Source organism: Anomaloglossus baeobatrachus, chromosome 7 (genome assembly GCF_048569485.1).
Source record: "Anomaloglossus baeobatrachus isolate aAnoBae1 chromosome 7, aAnoBae1.hap1, whole genome shotgun sequence".
Classification (NCBI taxonomy): domain Eukaryota; kingdom Metazoa; phylum Chordata; class Amphibia; order Anura; family Aromobatidae; genus Anomaloglossus; species Anomaloglossus baeobatrachus.
In genome coordinates, this window is record NC_134359.1 from 275859953 (window position 1) to 275881052 (window position 21100).

A 21100-nucleotide genomic window follows, 5' to 3' on the forward strand; every position below is an offset into this window, starting at 1 on the left:
AGCTTGGACTATTTAAGGGAATATGTCCCGCTCCTCCCTTTGCTGCTGTTGCCTCGGACGTTAGTGGTGGCAGATGAGTCCTGGAAAAGCACCCGCCCGGCAGAGTTAACAGATGCCTTGAAGTCCTGGGATCTGCAGCCTGTGCGTGCAAAGTACTGGGAGCCTTGGATGTCCACCCCACAGGATCACTCTGTCCTTGGAGCTTGGTCTCTCGTTCTCCAGCTACTTTCTCCTCTGAGTGGCTGATCTTTCTACTCAGGTCTTTGCTACTTTCTCTGTGTCTCAAGATTCTGTTGTCTGTCTTGACACCTGTCCTTTTACTACCGCTCACTTCTCAACTCCTTCCTCTCTCTGTCTTCTGCTGACTAGCCACACTTCCCAGGTCACTCTCTCTTCCCCAGGTCTGGTCCATCCCTTCCTAGTTGGCTGCCTGTTCGCTCACAGTGCCCAGCCCGGTCACCTGGTTCTAAGGGGTCTCTCCCACCCTGGTTGTGAGTGTAAATGTCCTGTTGTGCTAGTGTGTGTACTGACTGGCACAAATTTATATATATATATATAATCAGAAGAGGCGGGCATATAAGAAATTTGAGGAACTATGGGCTCCATGGCTGGATACCCCAAATTTGTCCCCAACGACACTAACGTGGGCTAGAGCTTTGCTAGCGGGCCTGATTTAATTTGTCTTTGTGGAAGGGGACGTGTAAAATTATGATGGACTCCATGCGCTCCAATCAGATAATATGAATATTGCTGATCTATGCTTTGATATATACATGATTGTAAATGTACATGTAAACATATTTGAATGCTGAACCAGGTAGGAGAATTTATTGGGTGTGGGGGTGAGGGGCGGAGGAAAGGGGAATGTTTGACATACTTACATGTATGTGTCGCGGGCGGCGGCGCGCTGCGCTCGCTAACGCTTGGGTCCTGCTGCTGCTGCTCGGTGGCTCGAGTGGTGGGCCGGATCCGGGGACTCCTCGCCCGTGAGTGAAAAGGGGGGTGGTTTGGTTTGGGGATTTAGTCCGTGACGCCACCCACGGGTTGTGGGGAAGATGGGAACCACCGCTGCTGGTGACGGGGATCCCGGGAGCGATGGTAGGGAGCAGCTGGGATGTTGTTTTCCCCCTCCGTGGGTAGGGGTTGGTGGTCCCGGGGCCCGGTGGTGTGACGGGGAGGCAGGGTAGGTGAGGTGCAGGGTTGCAGGGACAGCGCGGCGCGGTGTCGGATGGCACGGGTGTACTCAGCAAGAGATGCACAAAGTCTCCGGTAAACCAAACGGCTGGATGGACGGGTCCCGCAGCCGGCTGCAGAGTCTCTCCCCGGACAGGTGATGGCGGCTGTCTTTCCCTGCACCTTTGTGTACTGTCTTGACTACGATGGGTTCCCAACGGTAGTCCGCTCCCCGGTGTATGGATGCCGGAGGAGCCCGTTTTGCCTGCAGGCGCTGGCCCTTGGGTCTCTAGCCGTTGGCGGTGGCTGTATACCCTCACGGTGCGGACGGTTGCCTTCTAACGGGTCTTTGGTTGTTAGGAAACCCCTGGGGTTCCTGTCACAGTCGGATTTGACTGTTGACAGTGACTCCAAGCCTAGTCGGGGTCCGATGGCCCTGCCTGTGTGTGCTAGCTTCACTTCGCTCCCCGGTCGGTACCGGCAGGCCACCGCCCGACCCCGGTCCTACGGTTCCGCGTTGATCCACCACTCCTGCAGACGGCCGCCATCGTCTGCCAACCTTGCTGTCAGTGCCTGGGCCACAACCCAGACACTCTCCACTTTACTCCTCTCACTTCAACCTCCTAAACTTCACTGCTTCTTTTCCCGCGTCCAGGCCTGTGAACTCCTCGGTGGGTGGGGCCAACCGCCTGGCTCCGCCCCACCTGGTGTGGACATCAGACCCTGGAGGGAGGCAACAAGGGTTTTGTGTCTGGCTAATGTAACTGCCTAGGGTGGTGGGGGTGTGTTCGTGTTACCTGTGATGACCTGGCTAGTCCAGGGCGCCACATATGCACATTTTTGTTGAACTAAAACTGTTTAATAAAAAAATACCTGATTTAAAAATATGAAACGAGGGACGAGGGTGGACAGTTCATCAAGACAATGATCTCCAACACAGCCAAGGAAACTCAATTGGTTTCAGAGAAAAGCAATAAAGCTGCTAGAATGGCCGAGCCGATCACCAAAGCTGAATACAATAGAAAATTCATGCAAGGAACTAAAGCTCAGAGTTCATAGAAGGCCTGACACATGGAGAGATTGCACTGAGCACCGCAGGCCTGACACAGGGAGAGATTGCACTGAGCACTGCAGACATGACACAGGGAAGCATGGAAGGAGTCACCACAGTCTGCAGACAGCAGAGGAGCCCCTCCCGCTCCTCCAACAGCTTCACAGACTGTGCAGCCACAGGGGGAAGGAGGAACCAGAGACACCAGGAAGAAGGAAAGAAAAGAGCGGAAGAGGAGAGGAAGAAGGTAACGACTGTCAGCAGACAAGAGAGACAACTGACATCAGAGACAGGAGGTAAGCAAGAAACTGGGGGGGAAGAGAGAGAGTGAGAGGCTGGAGGGAAGAGTGAGAGGCTGGAGGGAAGAGTGAGAGGCTGGAGGGAAGAGAGAGAGGCTGGAGGGAAGAGAGAGAGTGAGAGGCTGGAGGGAAGAGAGAGTGAGAGGCTGGAGGGAAGAGAGAGTGAGAGGCTGGAGGGAAGAGAGAGAGAGAGGGTGGAGGGAAGAGAGAGGGTGGAGGGAAGAGAGAGAGTGAGAGGCTGGAGGGAAGAGAGAGAGGCTGGAGGGAAGAGAGAGAGGCTGGAGGGAAGAGTGAGAGGCTGGAGGGAAGAGTGAGAGGCTGGAGGGAAGAGTGAGAGGCTGGAGGGAAGAGTGAGAGGCTGGAGGGAAGAGTGAGAGGCTGGAGGGAAGAGTGAGAGGCTGGAGGGAAGAGTGAGAGGCTGGAGGGAAGAGTGAGAGGCTGGAGGGAAGAGTGAGAGGCTGGAGGGAAGAGTGAGAGGCTGGAGGGAAGAGAGAGAGTGAGAGGCTGGAGGGAAGAGAGAGAGAGAGGGTGGAGGGAAGAGAGAGGGTGGAGGGAAGAGAGAGAGTGAGAGGCTGGAGGGAAGAGAGAGAGAGAGGGTGGAGGGAAGAGAGAGAGAGAGGGTGGAGGGAAGAGAGAGGGTGGAGGGAAGAGAGAGAGTGAGAGGCTGGAGGGAAGAGTGAGAGGCTGGAGGGAAGAGTGAGAGGCTGGAGGGAAGAGTGAGAGGCTGGAGGGAAGAGTGAGAGGCTGGAGGGAAGAGTGAGAGGCTGGAGGGAAGAGAGAGAGGCTGGAGGGAAGAGAGAGAGGCTGGAGGGAAGAGAGAGGGAGGCTGGAGGGAAGTGAGAGAGGCTGGAGGGAAGTGAGAGAGGCTGGAGGGAAGTAAGAGAGGCTGGAGGGAAGAATGAGAGGCTGGAGGAGGGAGAGAGGCTGGAGGAAGGAGAGAGGCTGGAGGAAGGAGTGAGGCTGGAGGGAAGGGAGAGAGGCTGGAGGGAAAGGAGAGAGGCTGGAGGGAAGAGAGTGTGAGGCTGGAGGGAAGAGTGAGAAACAAGAGATAGAAAAGAATGGAGGTAGGAGAGTGGAGATAAATTCCTGAATGCAGGTGGGAACGTGGTTTATGATATTACAACACAATGCACAATTTGTGAACATCAAAGAAGCCAAAGAATATAAAATATATTTTTTATTCATTACTTATTAAAATTCATATATGAAAAAACTCCACTATATAATACCCTAGGACAAGGTAAAACAGGTCAGAAGGTTTAGCCAATGGTTCTACATTTAACATAGGGATTTAAGGATTCATAGTGCCCCATAGTTGAATATACATAGTTGAATATACATATACAAGGCTTTCATGTAAATTCCACATTTCATCACTTCATCTTCATTATGTATTTATATATATGCACTTTTATATATTATATATTGTATCATCTATTTATTATGTACTTGCATTCAACTATTGTATATGTGCACTTTTTATATATGCACCTATTTATTTATATATGCATATTGATGCCTTCTGACATTGTTTTTCTGACAATTCGTGATGCACTATATTCTTTAAGAGCCCATAAAGATATTGATGTACGTGTTGCATATGAAGAGGGTCGTCCCCTCGTGTTAAAATCGGTGCTGTCTTGTAGTTTTGTGTGCACTGCCCTCACAGTGTGATGCGCGGGTCTGGAGAGGCTTGGACTGCGACTTTGGCCCGGCGGCTAGAATTGACCAGGCGCTGCTTCCGTTGTCATGTGACAGATGGAACGCAGTATGCGGGTCAGAGCCGCCGGGCGGAAGTTCCTTTCATTTCCGGCACTCCGGCCTCCCGACGCCGCGCAAAACAGCATGGGTGAGTGCAATCCACGTAATCAGGCAGCGTACTATATAAAGACCGAGTCCCCCTACCCCAACACACGCCCCCTGAAGAAGAAAAAGGCGAAACACGTGTTGGGGTCGCAGGACGTGGTTATCAGGTCTTCAACAGGTAAATTGCATACTAATGGTTTCCCTGAGGGGTTGAGGGTTACTTTTCCTACCGATTAAGCTATGTGGTGTATTATGTGGTAACCATATGTTTATGGTACTCCGGTTACATGTCCACATAGCAGGTTATATACCAATGTTACCTGGAATCCCTCATTGACTTTAAATTTAGTTATGGTATGTGGCACCTAGCTATTGGTTACCATATAGTATGTTACCGTGATGATGTTTATGTAATGGGTTCTGCACTTGGAAAAGAGTAGATTGAATTTTCATTGTAGCCTTGTATATGTATATTCAACTATGGGGCACTATGAATCCTTAAATCCCTATGTTAAATGTAGAACCATTGGCTAAACCTTCTGACCTGTTTTACCTTGTCCTAGGGTATTATATAGTGGAGTTTTTTCATATATGAATTTTAATAAGTAATGAATAAAAAATATATTTTATATTCTTTGGCTTCTTTGAGCTTCTTTAATATCTGTATACCTATAACAGATTTTTGTGTGATTTAACTTGAATAGAAGCTTTACCACAGTGGTGGTGGAAGTATGTTATAGTAGGCAAAACGTGTGAACAATTTGTGAACAGCAGTTTCCAGACAGTGCAGTTTTTTCCCTCCATGTTGCAGGTATCATTACAATTTGGTTCTGTTGCCGTGTGTAATCATTGTGTTATCTCTGGTGTTACATGGGACTGCAGGTTTTGTCTACATTATAGTTACTTAGAGAGTTCTCAATGTGTGAAGACAAAATAATAAATAATGAAGGAAATCACTTTATCATATTGTTGTACACTTACCGGACCCTGCTCCAGTGACGCCTGCTTCTACCACTAGGTGCCGCTGTACTGACTCTGAGGGCGGCACTGGTGATATAGGAGGTGATGATGTCGGCAATGATTGGCGGCTCAGTTGCCACACGAGCTTGTAGGAAAAGCGTCCATCTAGAACATTCCATGAGTTTTCCTTCTGTCTGTGACTTTTACATTATTATTTTCACAGTTTTGAAATCCAGGAAAAATCTGAGGAAGATTCATCTTGAAGCCATAATGGAGAAAGGAGAAAGCGATGTGTGGGGAGATGAGCGGTGCAAAGAGGAGGATCCTACAGGTAATCGCCCCACAATATAAATAAGAGCAGAGCCACACTCTCCTCATTCTCCGGAGCAGATGTAGCGCCGCAGAGCCGGGGATTACTACAGGGTTTTATAATATTAACAGTAGTTTACATTGTTTACATGTGGTATGCGGTGTACACTGGTACATCAAGGGTTAAACTCTCCACAGGGCTTGTTACTGGGCAGAATAGCTGGTGGGCGGAGTCTTAGTACATAACTGCCGTTACCTCAGGTGTTAGTCAGAGTACAGTTGGAGCTCAGCCAGTGCACAGGCCAGACACATGAGGGGACTTTACTCCCCGCTCCAGAGGGCTGTATGGGAACCGACTGACCCGAAACTACGAGCAGGATCTCTTAGGACTTTTACACCTTTAGGCCCCCTTCACACGTCAGTGATTCTGGTACGTTCGTGCTTTTTTTTATACTTACCAGAATCACTGACATACGCAGACCCATTATAATCAATGGGTCTGCTCACACATCAGTGATTTTTCACTGAACGTGTCTCCGTGCAGAGTACAAGCGTGTCCGTGATTCTGCACGGGGACAAGTCCGTTTTTTTTCTGGCATCACTGATGACCCACGGACCACACTATGGTGTGATCAGTGTGTGATCCATGAAACACATGCCTGCAAAACACTGACATATCAAATAATAAATATTTTCAACTCACCTTTCCAGCGATGCGCTGTCCAGCCTTCGCTCTCTGCAGCTCCTGCCCGGTTCATGAATATTCATGAAAGCAGGAACAGCCGACCCGGAAGTAGCTGCTGAGAGCGGTGGGCGGACGCTGCAGAGCCGAGGAGTTCAGCACCATGGACAGCAGGAGCAAAGTCAGGTGAGTAATGTCCATATGCAATCACGGATCACGGATTGCACATGGACAACCCACGTGTGCCGTGAATCACGGAACACGGAGGGACATGTGCGTGTTTTACACGTCAGTGAAGAACGTCAGTGTTTTTCACTGACGTGTGAAACGGGCCTTAGATGGAATGCCCTGGTGTGTACAGTGCCCTAATCTACCTGAACCTTAACCCCTTCACTCTCGAGCCTGTTTTCACCTTCATGACCCGGCCAATTTTTTTCAATTCTGACCAGTGTGACTTTATGAGATTATAACTCTGGAACGCTTCCACGGATCCCAGTGATTTTGAGGTTGTATTTTTCATGGCATATTGTACTTCACGTTAGTGGTAAACTTAGGACGATATTTTTTGTTTGTGAAAATATCGAAAATTTCACAATTTTCAGACTTTGAATTTTTATGCCCTTAAACCAGAGAGTTATGTCACAGAAAATAGTTAATGAATAACATTTTCCACATGTCTACTTTACATATGTACAATTTTAAAAGTTAGAAGGGTTCAAAATTGATCAGCAATTCCTAATTTTTCCAAGAAAATGTACAAAACCATTTTTAGGGACCACATCACATTTGACTTTGATTGGCCAAGGTGACAGAAAATACCCAAAAGTGACACCTCTCTAAAAATTGCACCCCTGAACCTCTTCACGACACATGTCGTACTGGGTAAGTCATGGATCATGTGAGGTTAATCCCCGCAGGCTGCCATGGGCAGTCTGTGGCGATCCGCACACATATCAGTGGATTTCAACAGCTGACGTGTGCCTGCTAGTTGCGAGTGGAATCGCATTCCACCCACGACTATTAACCCCTTACATCTCACTGCCAAAATCTGGCAGCGAGATGTATATGCGCGCGGCCATAACGATAACTTACCCGCCCTCATCGGAAGTCACGTAATGTGATCACATGACTTCCAGTGGTTGCCATGGTAGCACAGAGTCATGTGATGAGGCCTGTAGCTATCATGAGTCAGTTGCTCTTAGGCCATGTGCCCACGGGAGCTTTTTGCTGCGGAGTTTGCCACGGAAAACCTGCGGATTTTTCTGGATTTTCCAGATAAATCCGCAGGTTCTAGCATATACAGGCACTCCCCATGTTACCCTATGGGACATGGGGAGTGTCTGTGTCCACGCTGCGGAAAGTGCGGCCGCGGAGATCCCTCAGCAGCACCTAACTGCATGTCAATTATTCATGCGGATTTACTTGCGGAGATCCCGGCCCTCCGCTATGGAGATAGAGGCCGGCACGTCCGAAGGTAAATCGCGTGAAAGTCCGCATGTTTCCCGCAGCTATTCCGCTAGAAACTTGCAGCTAAAAATAGCTGCGGATGCCAGCGGGCAGCTGCGGGAAACATGCGGCCGTACCTGCGAATATATCCGCAGGTACGAGCGCCCGTGGGCACATGGCCTTACACCCGGCAGACTGCGGTGTGTAATAGGAGAGCTCCTTTTCTGCAGATCACAGCTGTGTAGCTGCGATCTGGAGAAATGGAAGAGCGATCAGACTGCTGATCATTATAGTCCCTTAAGGGACCTAGTAAAATAAAAAAAGTGAAAAAAAAAGTTTAAAAAAATAAAAAAAACTAAAAGTTCAAATCACTCCCCATTCGCCCCATTGAAAATAAAGGGGATAAAAAACATACACATATTTATTTGGTATTGCCTAGTTCAGAAATGCCCGATCTATCAAAATATAAAATCAATTAATCTGATCAGTAAATGGCGTAGCTGCAACAAATTCCAAACGCCAAAATTACATTTTTTGGTCGCCGCAAAGTGTGCACAAAATGCAATAACAGGCGATCAAAACGTAGCATCTGCTCAAAAATGGTACCGTTAAAAACGTCAGCTGAAGATGCAAAATATAAGTCATCACTGAGCCATAGATACAGAAAAATGAGAACACTACGGGTTTTGGAAAATGGCGCAAAACGTGCGCCACTTTCGTGGACAAAAATGTGAATTTTGTTTAACCCCTTAGATGCAAGTAAACCTATACATGTTTGGTGTCTACAAACTCGCACCGACCTCACGCAGCACAGCGACACATCAGTTGTACCATTTAGTGAACACAGTGAATAAAATATCCCAAAAACTATTGTGCGAGCACTCTTTTTTTTGCAGTTTTTCCACACTTGAAATTTTTTTGCTGTTTTCCAGTACAGTGTATGGTAAAGCTTATTGTTTCATTTAAAAGTACAACTTGTCCCGCAAAAAAACAAGCCCTCATATGGCAAGATTGACGTAAAAATAAAAAAGTTATGGCTCTCGGAAGAAAGAGAGGAAAAAAAACAAAAATGCAAAAACGCCCGGAGCTAAAGATATTAAATTTCTCAAAATCACTTTCAAGAAGTTTATTAACCCTTCAGTTGCTTCACAGGAACTAAAGCAATGTGGAAGGAAAAAATGAAATAATTATTTTTTTTACCACAAAAATGCTACTTTAGCTGAAAATTTTAAATTTTCCCAAGGGCAATAAGAGAAAATGCACCTTAGAATTTGTTGGGCAATTTCTCCTGAGTACGCTGATACCACATATGTCGTGTTTGGGCGTACAGCAGGGCTCAGAAGGAAGGAAGGAAGGGTCATTTGAATTTTAGAGCATAAAATTGTCTGGAATAGAGTACTGTTCTACATGCGTACAGCTTCCGATGCGAGAGCATCGGAAGTGATATGCTAATGACCCTCTGCTGCAAGCGTCAGCCGAGGGTCATGTGACTGTGATGCGATCTTGCGATTGTATCACAGCTCCGGAGAAGAGGGAGGGAGCACTTTCTCCCCATCTCCTCCGCTGCCTGTCTCTGCGTATATTGTACTGCAGTCGCATGACATACGAGTACAGTGCAATGTTTCTTACGCTCCTATAGTCTCATATGTGGGTGCGTGAGCCGAGACTCGCTGCCAAACGCAGCATGCCGCTGTGGCATGAGAAATCAATCTCAGATGGACGCTGCCCCATAGTTTTGCACTGGTGTGCGTGCAATCCAATGTTTTATCGGATTGCACTTGTCCATGAAAATCGCAAGTGGAGCAGTACCCATAGATAGCAGACGCCATGTCGCGTTTGTAGAGCCCCTGATGTGCCTAAATAGTGGAGCTCCCCCACAAATTACCCCATTTTGAAAATAGACTCCTCAAGGAATGTATCTAGATAGTTGATGAGCACCTTGAATCCCCAGGTGCTTCACAGAATTTTATAACGTTGAGTGAAGAAAATGAAAAAATACATTTTTAACCATAAAAGTGTTTTTTTAATACCAAATTTTTCAAATTCACTAGGGTAACATGAAATGATAAACCATACAATTTTTTGTGCAATTTCTCCTAAGAAACCCAATACCCCATATGTGGTGGAAAACTACTTTTAAGGCACAGTGCAATGTGAAGAAGGGAAAGAGCGCCATATCATAATGCAGATTTAGTTGGAATGATTTGTGGGTGCCATGTCACATTGGCAGAGCCCCTGAGGTGCCAGAACAGCGGAAATCCCCCCAAGTGACCCCCATTTTATAAACTGCACCCTTCAATGAATTCATCCAGGGATGCAATGAGCCTATTGACCCTACAAGTGTGTCACAAAATTTTGTACTATTGAGCTATGAAGAAAAAAACAATTACATTTTTACCACTAAAATGTTGTTTTAACTCCAGATTTCCAATTTTCAAAATGCGAATAGATTAAAAAAAGGCCAAATAATGTGTTACACAATTTCTCCTAAATGTGGTAATACCCCATATGTGAATGTACAGTACTATTTGGCTGCACCATAGGTCTCGAGAGGGAAGGAGAACTATTAGATTTTTGGAGCACAGATTTTCCTAGAATAGTATGAGGTTTCCATTTGCAGAGCCCCTAAGTGTCAGAACAGAAGAAACCCCCTCAAGTGATCAAATTTTGGATATTACACCTCTCTTAGAATTCATCTACAGGTGTAGTGAGAATTTTGTCTCTAGACACTAGTGAAGATGGATACAGTACATGTATGCAGTGGGATAAAACCACACATAGGAGTATTAGGCTATGTGCCCACGCTACAGGATTTACCGCGGATTTGCCGCGGATTTTGCCGCGGATTTACCGCGGATTTGCCGAAAATCTGCAGCAGCAGCACTTCCAAGCCATTTCAATGGCATTTTGGAAATGCTGTGCCCATGCTGCGGATTTTTCCGCTGCGGATTTGCCGCGGATTTTGATCCGGAAAAATCTGCAGCATGTCAATTGTTTGGTGCAGATTTGGTGCGGATTTTTGGTTTTGAATGGGGAAAAAAAAAAAAATGAAATCCGCATCAAAATCCGCGGCAAATCCGCGGTAAATTCGCGGCAAATCCGCGGGTGCAGATTTGCCGCGAAAGTCGCGGATTTTCAGGCAGAAAAATCCGCAGGGACATTCTAGCGTGGGCACATAGCCTTAGGAACATGTTGGTGTGGAAAATAAATGTAAAATTAGTGAGAGAAACCCATTATTAAAAGGTAAAACACCCACATAGTGAAGTCTATCACTAAATAGAGGAGGGGTAAAAATGGTACCATAGCAGTAAATGGAATGACCTATCCTAGGGTACTGGGGCTTGTTAGCTTTCATTTTCATGTAGCAATGATGGCTTGTTTTCATTCTCTCATGCATTTTTTATTATTGCAGAACATTTACTATTTAAAGAACGGATGCGCTGCTGATAATGATGATTTTTATGCTAGAGTAAAATATAGGATCAGTGACAAATGTTTTATTCTTTGATGTTTGTACTGGGTAAAAATCGGGAATTAACATACCCTGTTTCCCCGAAAATAAGACACTGTCTTATATTTTTTTTTTGCTCTTAAAAAAGCACTATGTCTTATTTTCAGGGGGTGTCTTATTCTCGAGGAGACCCCCCACAAAAAGCAGACCCCCCCCATCCAGGGATTGTCATACTTACCAGCCCAGGGCGTCTGTATGGCTCCCAGATCCTTCTGTGATCTCCCAGAAGGTGTGCTGCACGCCTCCCCTGCGTCTGGCTGACATCAGATCTCACACACACACACTTCTCCCTGTGATCTCCCTGCAACTGTGCTCCCCTGCGTCTGGCTGGCATCAGATCTCACACACACACACACACACACACACACATCAGATCACACTCACTCACACACAAACACACACCCACCCACCCCACTTCTTCCCACCCACCCCACGGTCCCAGCAGCTGTGCTCCTCTGCCTCCTGCCGACACTCACAGATCCGATTGCTTACGTTCACACACATCAGACAGTATACACACACACCTCTCACTTCTCCCTGTGCCCTCCGGTGGGCGGTCCCAGCAGCTGTGCTGCACGCCATGCTCCTCTGCCTTCTGCCGACACTCACAGATCCAATCGCATACACACACACTCACACATCAGAACACACTCACACATCAGACAGCATACACGCACACATCGGATCGCATACACTCACACACACACTGACGATATCGCACATACGCACTCACAACATCCGGAGATACCACATGCTTCCAGCCATGTGAACCTCCGGCAGGTCCTGGAAGGTCACTGCACGCACAGTATTGCCGCCGAGAAGCAAGCGATATCACTGGATGTTGTGAGTGTGTGGATGCGATCTGATGTGTGTGTGAGGTATGTGTGAGAGTGAGTGTGATCTGATGTGTGTGTGTCTGTTCTTATGTGTGTGTGTGTGAGTTCTGCAGGACCTTGATGCGCTCACCTGCTCCTGGTCGGCGTCTGGTAAGTATGATTGGGGGTCTTCTTTCTTCTGTCTTCTCTCATCTGGGGGTGCCTGCTGCCTATAATGAAGTGTCCTGCAGTGTCTTTAACTCTTTCACCGCTGCATGACACTTCATTATTGACCGCAGCTATGTCTTATTTTCAGGGGATATCTTATATTAAAGCTTCCCTGAAAACTCCTGGGATGTCTTATTTTCTGGGGATGTCTTATTTTCGGGGAAACACGGTATTAGTAAAATTAATTCTTTGTGGTATCATCACATCATATAAATCAGTTATTCATTGAACATTGCAACATACCTTACAATTTGTGTGGAATTTTTAAACTTTTACTTTTCTTACATTTTTAATTTTAATATTTAGATAAACCTAAAAATTATATTTATTTTGCTCAAAAATAAGTTTTATTCTTGACAGATGACTGTACCAGCAACTCTGAAGGACATCTGATATCTCCAGACTTTAAAGCAGAAGATTATAAGCTCACACAAGATACATATGAAGATCATGGCATACACTCATCACAGATTAAGCAAAATAGAAGTCACAGAAGAAGTGTGGAAGATCAAAGTGAGTCCTCTAGGAAGCAGCCATTTTCTTCCTCAGAATATGGGAAACGTTTTGGTCAGAAATCAAATTTTGTTGTCCCTGTGAGATCACACACTGAAAAGAAGCCATTTTCATGTTCAGAATGTGGCAAATGTTTTGCTTATAAATCAAGCCTCGTTACACATGAGAGAAATCACACAGGGGAGAAGCCATTTTCATGTTCAGAATGTGGCAAATGTTTTGCTTATAAATTAAGCCTCATTACACATGAGAGAAGTCACACAGGGGTGAAGCCATTTTCATGTTCAGAATGTGAGAAAAGATTTACTAAGAAATTTTATCTTGCTAAACATAAGAAAATTCACACAGGAGAAAAGCCATTTTCATGTTCAGAATGTGGGAAATGTTTTATTTATGAATCAAATCTTGTTGCACATCAGAGAACTCACAGAGGAGGGAAGCCATTTTCATGTTCAGAATGTGAGCAAAGTTTTACTAACAAATTTAATCTTGTTACACATCAAAGAATTCACACAGGAGAGAAGCCATTTTCATGTTCAGAATGTGAGCAAGATTTTAATAGTAAATTTGAACTTGTTACACATCAAAGAAGTCACACAGGAGAGAAGCCATTTTTATGTTCAGAATGTGGGAAATGTTTTACAGAAAAAGCAACTCTTGTTAAACATAAGCATGTTCACACAGGAGAGAGGCCATTTTCATGCTCAGAATGTGGGAAATGTTTTACAGAAAAAACAAATCTTGTTAAACATCAGAGAACTCACACAGGAGAAAAGCCATTTTCATGTTCAGAATGTGAGCAAGGTTTTACTCAGAAATGTAATCTTGTTACACATCAAAGAATTCACACAGGAGAGAAGCCATTTTTATGTTCAGAATGTGGAAAATGTTTTACAAATAAAGCAATTCTTGTTAAACATGAGCGAGTTCACTCAGATAAAAAGCCATTTTCATGCTCAGAATGTGGCAAATGTTTTAAATGTAAATCAAATCTTATTAGTCATGTTCGTATTCACACAGGAGAGAAGCCATTTTCATGCTCAGAATGTGGGAAATGTTTTAAATGTAAATCAAATCTTAATAGTCATGTGCGTATTCACACAGGAGAGAAGCCATTTTCATGTTCAAAATGTGGGAAATGTTTTATTGAAAAATCTGGTCTTACTAGACATCAGTTAATTCACATAGACAATAAGTCATTTTCATGTTTTGAATGTGGGAAATGTTTTAAAGAAAAATCAACTCTTGTTACACATCAGAGAATTCACACAGGAGAGAAGCTATTTTCATGCTCAGAATGTGGAAAATTGTTTACTACGAAATCTCATCTTGTTAGACATGAGAGGCTTCACACATGAGAGAAACCATTTTCCTGTTCAGAATGTGGGCAACGTTTTACTAAGAAATCACAGCTTGTTAAACAACAGAGAACTCACACTACGATGAAGCCACTTTTATTTTTAGTCAACTGAAAATGTTTTTTTTTTCACCTGACACTTTGTACTTTATGTTAGTAATAAATTTAAATCAATATATTTTTTTTTATTTATGGAAATTTGATAAAAAAAAATATATTTTCCAACTTTTGTTATACCTGTAAACCTATTAGCCACCATTTACCTTATGTCAGCATAATACTTTACTTTGTCAGAAGGGTTAAAAGTTTAGGAGAGAGTTTTTATTATTTTAGGATAATTTGCAAAACTTATTCTTTTAGGGACCAATTCGGTTTTGAAGTGACTTTGAAGGGCCTTTTATATTGGAAATTCTCCTGAAGGAATGTAATTTTAATAATAGCATGCCAGAAAAGTATACAAAACTGCTTTCAGGAAGTTTAACCCTTTATGTGCTTCTTAGGAAATAGTGTAAAACATAATGGAATTAAGAATTGTGGGATGTGCAATCGGCATAAAACACCTTGTGGGCTTATAATGATCGAGTAAGAAGGTTAGATTGGCATATAAGAACTGTTTAGAGAAGGCAACAATCAATAACGAAAATATTTGGGTAACGGCAAAGTCAGAATTTGATATTTGGCTAGAAAGATTAGAAACAATAAAAGGGCCTTTGCCTTTGAAAAGAAGCAGAATTTTTTAAATTTCAAAACAAAGAAGGGACATTTCTACCGAATATGGGAAAAAGGCAGAAGACTTTGGTCTTTTATTGAGTCATTAAAAGACACAGAAGGGAACATTGATAACAACTCCGAAAAAATGAATGATATTTTACAAAAATATTATTCAATATTATACAAATAAGGGACGGCCGATGAGAATGAAGGGAGCAAGCTTCTCGATACGTTAAACTTACCTTCTATTGAAGATGCAGATAGGGAATTTTTAAATATACTAATAAGAAAGGAAGATGTAGACCAGACGAGTGGAATATTGATACATAATAAAGTGCCAGGTCCTGACGGTCCAACAAGAGAATTTTATGAACTCTTAAATGAAGACATGACTCCAACATTGATGAGGGTATTTCACTTCACACTATAAAATAAAAAGGCAAAATAGATTTGGGGTGTGTTTTTTTTTTTTTTTTTTTGGGGGGGGGAATTGTGCTAGAATAAAAGTTGTCATATTTATACATCATTTTTTCTCTGTAGTGTACGTCCCGCACATCTATTGTAAGCTAATGTGCAGTTTCATTTGTTTTATATTATTGTACTGTACAGCTTTTTGTAATAATTTTATATGAATATAGTACATTATTTTATATTACTGTAATAAGTTTGTATAAATACAGTAAATATTTTTGGGCTGTGGAACAAATTGTCTGCATTTCACTTATTCCATATGGGAAAATTCGCTGTGATATAAGAGTAACTTGGTTTACCGTATTTTTCGGACCATAAGACGCACTTTTTTCCCCCCAAATGTTGGGGGAAAGTGGGGGGTGCGTCTTATGGTCTGACTATAAGGCTGCGGGGACTGAGGGTGCCGCGGTGCAGCGGGTCATCGGCGGCACGAGCAGGCTGTAACAGCCTGCCGTGACCATGTGGGCCCGTTCATTACATATGCACGCCCATCCTCCCGCCCATCATCTCTCAGCGAAACCGGCGCTGACAGGTGGGCGGGGTGATAGGCGGGGGGGGGGGTGTGCGTGCATAATTAGCAGCCGGCCGTGATCACCCCTGGCAACTACAGCCTGGAGTGATCATGTGCGGCTGTATTCACTGCCCCCCGTGCATCATTATCAGCGCTGGGTGCAGTGAGTCAGTGTAGTCACCCGTCACCGTGTGTGGAGCCGCCCCCCTGCAGCATCGCGTCTTCCTGTCTGTGCCGGCGGTCAGCTGATCTGGACACTAGCGGCGCGCACCGCGATGACGTCATCGCTGTGCGCGCCGCTAGTATCCACCAGAATCGATCAGCTTACCGCCGGCACAGACAAGAAGACGCGATGCTGCAGACACCGATGACGGCTCCACACAGCGGCGCTGCAGCTGAGACAGAGATCGGTGCTTCAGGGAGTGAGGAAGGGTAAGTATAAACGTTTATTTTTTTTTTTCCTGTGCCACAGGATACACGCCATTTACCAGGATGGGGGCATTTCATGAGCAGGATGGATGGGGGCATTTCATGAGCAGGATGGATGGGGACATTTCATGAGCAGGATGGATGGGGGCATTTCATGAGCAGGATGGATGGGGGCATTTCATGAGCAGGATGGATGGGGGCATTTCATGAGCAGGATGGATGGGGGCATATCTTGAGCAGGATGGATGGGGGCATATCATGAGCAGGATGGATGGGGGCATTTCATGAGCAGGATGGATGGGAGCATATCATGAGCAGTATGGATGGGGGAATTTCATGAGCAGGATGGATGGGGGCATTTCATGAGCAGGATGGATGGGGGCATTTCATGAGCAGGATGGATGGGGGCATATCTTGAGCAGGATGGATGGGGGCATTTCATGAGCAGGATGGATGGGGGCATTTCATGAGCAGGATGGATGGGGGCATATCATGAGCAGTATGGATGGGGGCATTTCATGAGCAGGATGGATGGGGGCATTTCATGAGCAGGATGGATGGGGGCATATCATGAGCAGGATGGATGGGGGCATTTCATGAGCAGGATGGATGGGGGCATATCTTGAGCATGATGGATGGGGGCATATCATGAGCAGGATGGATGGGGGCATATCATGAGCAGGATGGATGGGGGCATATCACGAGCAGGATGGATGGGGGCATATCACGAGCAGGATGGATGGGGGCATATCATGAGCAGGATGGATGGGGGCATATCATGAGCAGGATGGATGGGGACATTTCATGAGCAGGATGGATGGGAGCATTTCATGAGCAGGATGGATGGGGGCATTTCATGAGCATGATGGATGGGGGCATATCATGAGCAGGACGGATGGGGGCATTTCATGAGCAGGATGGATGGGGGCATATCATGAGCAGGATGGATGGGGGTATATCATGAGCAGGATGGATGGGGGGTATATTATTAGCAGGATGGGGGGTATATGAGCAGGATCATATACAAGGCAGGAGGATCCTTATCAGAATGGGGTACCTTAGTAGAGAATTTGGGGACATTACCCCCATAACAGTGTCAGCAGCAGATCCTCGCCCCATAACAGTGTGTCATGACCATATTTTTTGGTTAAAATTTTATTTTCCTATTTTCCTCCTCTAAAACCAGGGTGCCTCTTATGGTCAGGTGCGTCTTATAGTCCGAAAAATACGGTAAGTAATCTTAGTGAATTGGACCCAGGTCCCGCGAATATTATTTAGGCAGTAATTAATTCAGTTATTCCCAATTAACAATCTTTATTTAGATATAAAAAATCACACCACCAGTGTACAATATAAATATAGTGACTAATTAGGTCACTTGCATATAGACATAATCCAAGACAAAATGAGAGATAAACATAGATATTTGTCAAAAGTGAGGGTTCACATATAAGGGCGGCTTTGCACACTACGACATCGCAGGTGCGATGTCGGTGGGGTCAAATTGAAAGTGACGCACATCCGGCATCGCATGCGACATCGTAGTGTGTAAAGCCTAGATGATACGATTAACGAGCACAAAATCGTCGTAATCGTATCATCGGTGCAGCGTCGGCGTAATCCATAATTACGCTGACGCGACGGTCCGATGTTGTTCCTCGTTCCTGCGGCAGCACACATCGCTGTGTGTGAAGCCGCAGGAGCGAGGAACATCTCCTACCGGCGTCACTGCGGCTTCCGTAGGATATGCGGAAGGAAGGAGGTGGGCGGGATGTTTACATCCTGCTCATCTCCGCCCCTCCGCCGCTATTGGCCGCCTGCCGTGTGACGTTGCTATGACGCCGCACGACCCGTCCCCTTAGGAAGGAGGCGGGTCGCCAGCCAGAGCGACGGTCGCAGGGCGGGTGAGTGGGTGTGAAGCTGGCGTAGCGATATTTTTCGCTACGCCAGCTATCACACGATATCGTACCTGCGACAGGGGCGGGGACTATCGCGTGCGACATCGCAGCATCGGCTTGCGATGTCGCAACGTGCAAAGCCCGCCTAAGGGATCACATCAGAGCCCAGGACTTAACTTAGGGGCCGTGATTCGGTTGTTCAGGCAGCGCCACACAGTATGAGAGGCATTAAAGGGAAGGTATCGTAAAAAAAAAAATAATAATAATAACTGAAAAAATGTAAAGTAATAATGTTTAAATGTTTTGTTTAAATATTATTTATTTTTTAATTGTGCAAAATATAAAAAAAAAAATTAAAAAGTTTGATATTTTCCACTGTTAAACACTAGGGGGAGCAGCTTCTGAAATCCTACTGAATTTCAACTGTATAAAAAGCTCAGGTTACAGCTGCAGTAAAGTGGGCGGAGTCTGCTCTCCTGTGTGATTGGACGCCTCCCTCTCCTAATCTGAGTGTTTACAACAGATAACAGAATGACATGTAAGGACACAATGCAGAGCCATTTTCCTGGTGACCAGAAATGTCTAAAGTGTCACCAAGGACAGCAGGAGTATCACACAGGATAGGATTAGATACACGGCTCTGCAGACAGTATCACACAGGATAGGATTAGATACACAGCTCAGCAGACAGTATCACACAGGACAGGATTAGATACACGGATCTGCAGACAGTATCACACAGTATAGGATTAGATACACAGCTCAGCAGACAGTATCACACAGGAGAGGATTAGATACACAGCTCTGCAGACAGTATCACACAGGATAGGATTAGATACACAGCTCAGCAGACAGTATCACACAGGAGAGGATTAGATACACAGCTCAGCAGACAGTATCACAGGATAGGATTAGATACACAGCTCAGCAGACAGTATCACACAGGAGAGGATTAGATACACAGCTCAGCAGACAGTATCACACAGGATAGGATGAGATACACAGCTCAGCAGACAGTATCACACAGGATAGGATTAGATACACAGCCCTGCAGACAGTATCACACAGGATAGGATTAGATACACAGCTCTGCAGACAGTATCACACAGGAAAGGATTAGATACACAGCTCAGCAGACAGTATCACACAGGAAAGGATTAGATACACAGCTCAGCAGACAGTATCACACAGGATAGGATTAGATACACAGCTCAGCAGACAGTATCACACAGGATAGGATTAGATACACAGCCCTGCAGACAGTATCACACAGGATAGGATTAGATACACAGCTCTGCAGACAGTATCACACAGGATAGGATTAGATACACAGCTCAGCAGACAGTATCACACAGGACAGGATTAGATACACAGCTCAGCAGACAGTATCACACAGGATAGGATTAGATACACAGCTCAGCAGACAGTATCACACAGGATAGGATTAGATACACAGCCCTGCAGACAGTATCACACAGGATAGGATTAGATACACAGCTCAGCACACAGTATCACACAGGAGAGGATTAGATACACAGCTCAGCAGACAGTATCACAGGATAGGATTAGATACACAGCTCAGAAGACAGTATCACACAGGATAGGATTAGATACACAGCTCAGTAGACAGTATCACACAGGATAGGATTAGATACACAGCTCAGCAGACAGTATCACACAGGATAGGATTAGATACACAGCCCTGCAGACAGAATCACACAGGATAGGATTAGATACACAGCTGTGCAGACAGTATCACAGGATAGGATTAGATACACAGCTGTGCAGACAGTATCACAGGATAGGATTAGATACACGGCTCAGCAGATAGTATCACACAGGAGTATTAAATACACGGCTAAGCAGACAGTATCACACCGGACATGATTAGATGCACAGCTCAGCAGACAGTATGACACGATAGGATTGGATACACGGCTCTGCAGACAGTATCACACAGGATAGGATTAGATACACAGCTCAGAAGACAGTATCACAGGATAGGATTAGATACACAGCTGTGCAGACAGTATCACACAGGAGAGGATTAGATACACAGCTCAGCAGACAGTATCACATAGGAGAGGATTAGATACACAGCTCAGCAGACAGTATCACACAGGGTAGGATTAGATACACAGCTCAGCAGACAGAATCACAGGATAGGATTAGATACACGGCTCAGCAGATAGTATCACACAGGAGTATTAGATACACGGCTAAGCAGACAGTATCACACCGGACATGATTAGATACACAGCTCAGCAGACAGTATGACACAATAGGATTGGATACACGGCTCTGCAGACAGTATCACACAGGATAGGATTAGATACACAGCCGTGCAGACCATATCACACAGCAGAGGATTAGATACACAGCTTTGCAGACATCACACAGGATAGGATTAGATACATAGCTGAGCAGACAGTATCACACAATAGGATTAGATACACAGCCCTGCAGACAGTATCACACGATAGGATTAGATACACAGCCCTGCAGACAGTATTACACGATAGGATTAGATACACAGCTCAGCAGACAGTATGACACGATAGGATTGGATACACGGCTCTGCAGACAGTATCACACAGGAGAGGATTAGATACACAGCCCTGCAGACAGTATCAGACAACATAGGATTAGATACATGGCTCAGCAGACAGTATCACACGACAGCATTAGATACACAGCTCAGCAGACAGTATCACACGACAGGATTAGATACACAGCCGTACAGACAGTATCACACAGGAGAGGATTAGATACACAACCCTGCAGACAGTATCACCGGTACACACACAGGTACTCACATGCAGTGGCGCACGTGCGCGCACACACACACACACACACACACACACAATCACCCCTGATGGGGACCTTGTGCCCCACACACACACACACACACACACAATCACCCCTGATGG

The 21100-nt window shown here is 45.2% G+C and overlaps 1 protein-coding gene across 1 annotated transcript in view; it reads left to right on the forward strand.

Moving 5' to 3' along the window:
• Positions 1-15567, forward strand: part of LOC142245442 (uncharacterized) — a 31443-nt gene extending 15876 nt beyond the window's left edge. The window contains exon 4 of the mRNA XM_075318146.1: positions 12963-15567. Within this exon, the coding sequence (XP_075174261.1) occupies positions 12963-14151 (1189 nt within the window). The 3' untranslated portion in view covers positions 14152-15567. The remainder of the gene's footprint in view (positions 1-12962) is intronic.
• The last annotated feature ends 5533 nt before the right edge of the window (positions 15568-21100 follow it).